This window comes from Garra rufa, chromosome 24, assembly GCF_049309525.1.
Source record: "Garra rufa chromosome 24, GarRuf1.0, whole genome shotgun sequence".
Lineage (NCBI taxonomy): Eukaryota > Metazoa > Chordata > Actinopteri > Cypriniformes > Cyprinidae > Garra > Garra rufa.
The window spans coordinates 16573399-16578682 of record NC_133384.1 but is presented as its reverse complement, the minus strand read 5'-3'; the positions used below and the strand labels follow the sequence as shown (position 1 = coordinate 16578682).

Sequence of the window (5284 nt, the reverse complement as noted above, 5' to 3'; positions counted from 1 at the left end):
AGTCAAAATCATGAGACAAAAACTTGAAATTTTGACTTTTTTGCAATTCTGAGTTTATCTTTCACACTTTTTTAGAATTGTGAGATATAAACTGACAATAGTGACACTCTTTTTTTTCAGAATTAAGATAAACTTGCAATTGCAAATACGTCCATTTCTCACAATTCAGAGTTTACACCTAGCAATTTTGACTTGTTATAAACTCGCATTTGCGAGAAAGTCAGAATTGGTAGTTTATATATAAAATACTTTATTTCTCAGAATTGTGAATTTATATCTTGTAAATTGCGATCCTCGCAATTGCGAGTTTATATCACAAAATTCTAATGAAAAAAAAGCCAGAATTCCGAGTCTGAATCAATTTCTGAAAACTTCCCTTTTATATTTTTCAATTCTGAAAAAAAAAAAAAAGTCAATTGCTAGATGTAAACTCACAATTGTGAGATAAAAAGTTGCAACTACACTCTTAAACTGGTTCCATGAAGAACCGTGAACATCTACGGAACCTTTCAAATGCAGAAAACATTCTTTATAGTGAAAAAAGTTTTTTTTTTTTTAAATGTTCTTCAAAATGGTTCTTTTAAGAACTGTTCTCTGAAAGGTTCTTTGGAGAAGCAAAAATGGTTCTTCTATGACATCACTGCAAAAACACCCCTATGGAGCTTTTATTTTTAAGAGTGTACTTTTTTTATTCAGTGGCAGAAAAGTGCTTCCATACATTCATCATTGTTCCGTCAATTTTCACGAGCGAAAACCCAGTCATTTCAATAGGAACCCACACGATTTGGAATTTCATGCAAGTTGCACATTAATGCAACATCTAATCGTCAAATCCAAGCTTTGATAACAGTATTTGCAACTTTTCGCAGCATTGTTCACTGGTTTCTGTGAATGTAGTTGGAATTTCACGCAAGTTGCAAAAGATTTCCTCACGCAGATTTCGCAACAGATTCACCACATTGACCAGCAAAAAGACGCTTGGTTTGAAAGTGACTTCTTTGTACTGCATACATCGCTACACTATTGAAAATAGACCTCTTTTGATCACGAAATTTCACAATGTGACCACACCTTTACGCTACAGCAAAACTATTGATGAATGAAGCACATTAATGCAACATCCAATTGTCAAATCAAGCTTTGATAACAGTATTAGCAATAATGCAAAACATTTGTATAGTCAATACAAATACGAGTATTGGCATCCAAATCCTAAATGGTGTCTGGACTTACCAAGTTGCTCTCTTGTAAAACACTGAATCTGAGCAACAACAAATTAACCGCATATTTCTGTGGGAAGATCGGATAGTCAACCTACGCAACTGATCACCTGACCTCCATATATGTAAACTGTTTTAAGAACGTGCCACTCAACAAAAAGTGCAATTTACTACTGTATCCCATCCCCACTACAGTCCGTTCAGTAGTGTTTCTCCTGCAAATAATCTTTCATTTTGTTTGGTAAAGGCAGTTTCTGAATCAAATCTATCCGCGTGTACTGTCGGATGACAAAGCGGCAAAGATATTGCAGCGAACGGACTTGCATGAACCGCGAGACGGGATTGGTCAACCGAACGGGGTATGTGGCGGACCCCGGCAGACGGGATCTGGAGTAACAGAACGCGCCGTTTTCAGAGTCTTTTATAGAGTGCTCGATGAGATCTACGATGGAAGTGTGACCTTCTACGTCGGGCTGCTCGTAAAAGCTGAACCTGCCATTCGAGTGCTCGATCCTGGTGTGAAGCGTCTTTCCCTGTGACCGAAAGCTCAGGCTGAGGAGATAGCGATCGTCTGAACTGTCCCTCACCAAAAAAGAGCCGTCTGGAAGGTTGATGAGCTTCTCCTCAGCCTCCCATCGAGTTATGGGTCCCCAATACCAACCCTGCTTGGCCAGTTTTTTAAGTTCCTCCGTAAGGCTTGTTACAACCATGGGTCCGCTGCTTTGGAAAGAATCGTACACCCTGCTAACACCGGGAGCGGAATTGGGGTCGAAGTTCAGGTGGTGCCTCACTCTCTCGACAACATGAGAGTCTGCACCACTGAACCCGGAGAGTGTCCTTGGAATATCGTTGTTGGAAAGAGGCGACAAAGAGGGAGAAAATAAAGGTGTGTCAGCTCTGGAGTTGGACAGGACCATCGAAGGAGTACCAGGAAGGTGTCCGTTCACCGCCTGCTCCATGAGAATGTTCGACGGCATGAGATCGTGGTCATCCGGGCCCTGATCCACGTGCAACGAGCTAGATTCGACCTGATCGACCACTTCCATTGGCGAGGGACCATCCAAGCAGAAGGACTGGGACGAATCTGGGTACATTCCCTCATCTAAAGGCATTGTGTACTGGATGTAGTCCTGAGGTGTGAGTCCAATAGGCACGTGATCCTCAATGTTCAAATGCAAGTTGCCACTCTGAGTCTCCATGTCCTTCAAAGACTCGGTCTGATCCTGGAACAGACCTTCTAACTGGATGTCATGGAACTCCTTTCGGATGCCATTGAGGGAGGGACTGGGATTGGGGGAGTGGACCATAGCTTTGACCTTCACCTCCATCTTGATGCAAGCCTCTTCGGAGCCGACAGGCCGGAAAGGCCACGGAGAAGGGCTGTAATGATGGCTTCGGAGAGACGAGGATCTTAAGGGTCGCTGGGCTTTGACTTCATTAAAGCTTATCGGGACCGACGAGGAAGAGAAGGTGTCGTCATCATCTCCAGAGCCTACTGCGGAGGAGCCTCCTTTGACTTTCGCTTTCTGTTTGGTGGACAGTCTCCTCTTTAGAGTGCCCATAAGACCCTCACTCTTCGATCGGTTCTTATGACCCTTCTCATCCTCCCCATTAAGATCGCAACCTACCAGCCCTTTGGTGTAACAGCCTCCGAAGAGAGAGTCATCCTTGGTGAACTCGGCCGCTAAAGATGGCTGCTGGAGCATGACGAAATCCCCATCTTCTTTGCCCTTTATGTTAAGTGACTTTCTGATCGTCTTCAGACTGATCTTCTTCATCCTTGTACACCCGCTCAGGTGAGGGCATGGGACGGTCTTATATGCTGACCGAAGGATGCTAACCGCAGAGTCTGGCCATGTGACTGGGAAATGTCAATCATGTGAACGCCAAAGCCTTCGTCATCTGCAAAAGGTGAGATAGAAAACATCATGAAAAAGTGAACAAACATGCAGAGTTCACACTCTTCTTGATTTATCATGAATTTTAAAGTCATCTGTGACTGATATAATGGCTAGTATTGGGATTTCTTTTTCGGTTTGGCCAATAAGTGTGATGAGTAGGGATGTAACAAAATCAAAATCTCATGATACAATATCACAATATGTAATAAGTCCATGATATGATATTTATTGCGATATTTAAAAAAAAAAAAAAAAAAAGACAAATGAAAGATTGGGAAAAAAAAATAATTTTGTATACTTAATAAAGTACAATTATTCTATCATCTAATGCACTTTGAGAGTTCAAAATTAAGAGCCCCAACCCATGGTCTTAATTAAGTAAACTTAAGTAAAAAAAATGTGTGAATTGACTTGTACCTGAACTTTACAGAGGACTTGACCCTCTTTTTTATTTCTGGTATACCGTTTTAGTTTAAATTACATCTACACTGGTGTAGAGGTCGACCAATATTGGTTTTTACCGATACCGATAGCTAGGTTGGACCGCACTGGCCGATACCGATTAATTAACCGATAGTTTTTGAAAATGGATACTGAACGGCAACTAAAATAGTGCTGTACTATTTTAAAAAAAATACTAAACCATACTTTGTAAATGAATAAAAATATTAATATTAATTATATATTGATCATTAAAGTTATTTCATAGTTCATTAATGTTAACAAAATAAACTTCAAAATTTAACAATATTACAGTAAATGTTGAAATTAACAGACTCTAACAAGGAACAACACTTCTATTCTACAGCTTTCATCAATCTTAGTTGATGTTACAAATGGGCTCATTGTAAAGTGGTGTGAATCTTTACATTTTAACAACATGTAAAATTGCAGGTTTTATGCCTTTTGTTTATATTTGGAATCTCTGTATGTCAGTAGGCCTACTGCCATCTTAAAATTAAGATTCAATTTAATTACGATTTTCAATATCAACTAAATATAACCATGCGTCACATTCTCAGTTTTCAATATTACTGCACATGGCTACATTTTCATTTACATTTTACATCAAATTGATTTTTCCATTATATAAGCAGGCTACTTTTTTAAACAATTACTTATTTAAAATAAGTGTTCTTTTTTCTTTATCATTTGATTATTGCTGATGAGATCGTAGACAGTAGCTTCTTTAACAGGCTGCATTAAAACGAATGCACAGATCTATTTCGATATATCAAATGTTTTGTCCTGCTCTGAAAACATAACTGACTGTGTCTACAGTACATCAGTTTCGTATAAAAGTATTCGAAAATGCAAGTGCATTTAACGCATCCGCAATCGAGCTTTTTAGGACGAACAAACCCAAAGCAGAAGTGAAAGTCTGTCAGTGCGCGAGTTTTGTGCATCTAATAGTAGCCTACTACATTACAAACGGCAGAAATGAAGGCAAATGTAAAGTAAAAAACTGCGGTTGAAAGTTCACACTGTCAAACAATGCACATGTAGCTCACAGTGCAAATCCTGTGCAATGAAGCTCGCCGCGTCTCTAGCGCGCACATGTGCCATATGCGGGAAAAAACAGTCTATGGGAAAAACACACGCTCATTGAAGAGAGGATTGCGATGCATCGGAGAATCCTTTTTTTTTTTACCCACCCTTAATGAAACCGGGCAAACGTGCAGCGCTGCGTTAACGGATAACTTGCAGGTATCAAACACACAAAGGACACGTTGTGTAGTTAAAGCAAAAATCTAAAATAGTTTATTTAATCACCAAACGGGCAAATGTTTACTTCAAGAATGATAAAAAAGCGGCAAAGGTTAGATTAAAGAACAGATCGAACGGAAAGAGAAAGTGCGATCTATATCCTTGCAGCCATTTCAGAAACAATTTATTTTCTGTTTTACATTTATGTTTAAATATTATTTGTTTTGTTTCAGATTAATATGTTAATTACGAAAGAAGTTTGTGTAATTTGTAAATGTCATAAAGGACGTGGTATGAATTGGACGGGAGAATTGGAGAGGGTCAGACACAATTTTTGACCACTTCGTATGTTTTTATTTGTGGAAAATCCCTTCTTAAACGAATTTCGTTTTGTATAATTTTTATCTTAATTTTTAATAGATATTTTTGTTGATCAGTTATTAAAATAAAATAAGA

The 5284-nt window shown here is 38.9% G+C and overlaps 1 protein-coding gene across 1 annotated transcript; it reads right to left on the bottom strand.

Moving 5' to 3' along the window:
* Nucleotides 1-238: 238 nt before the first annotated feature.
* Nucleotides 239-3112, bottom strand: socs6a (suppressor of cytokine signaling 6a). The gene has a single exon (XM_073831063.1). It carries the CDS (start codon nucleotides 2996-2998, stop codon nucleotides 1421-1423), a length of 1578 nt encoding a protein of 525 aa, XP_073687164.1. The 5' UTR covers nucleotides 2999-3112; the 3' UTR covers nucleotides 239-1420.
* Between the last annotated feature and the right edge of the window lie 2172 nt (nucleotides 3113-5284).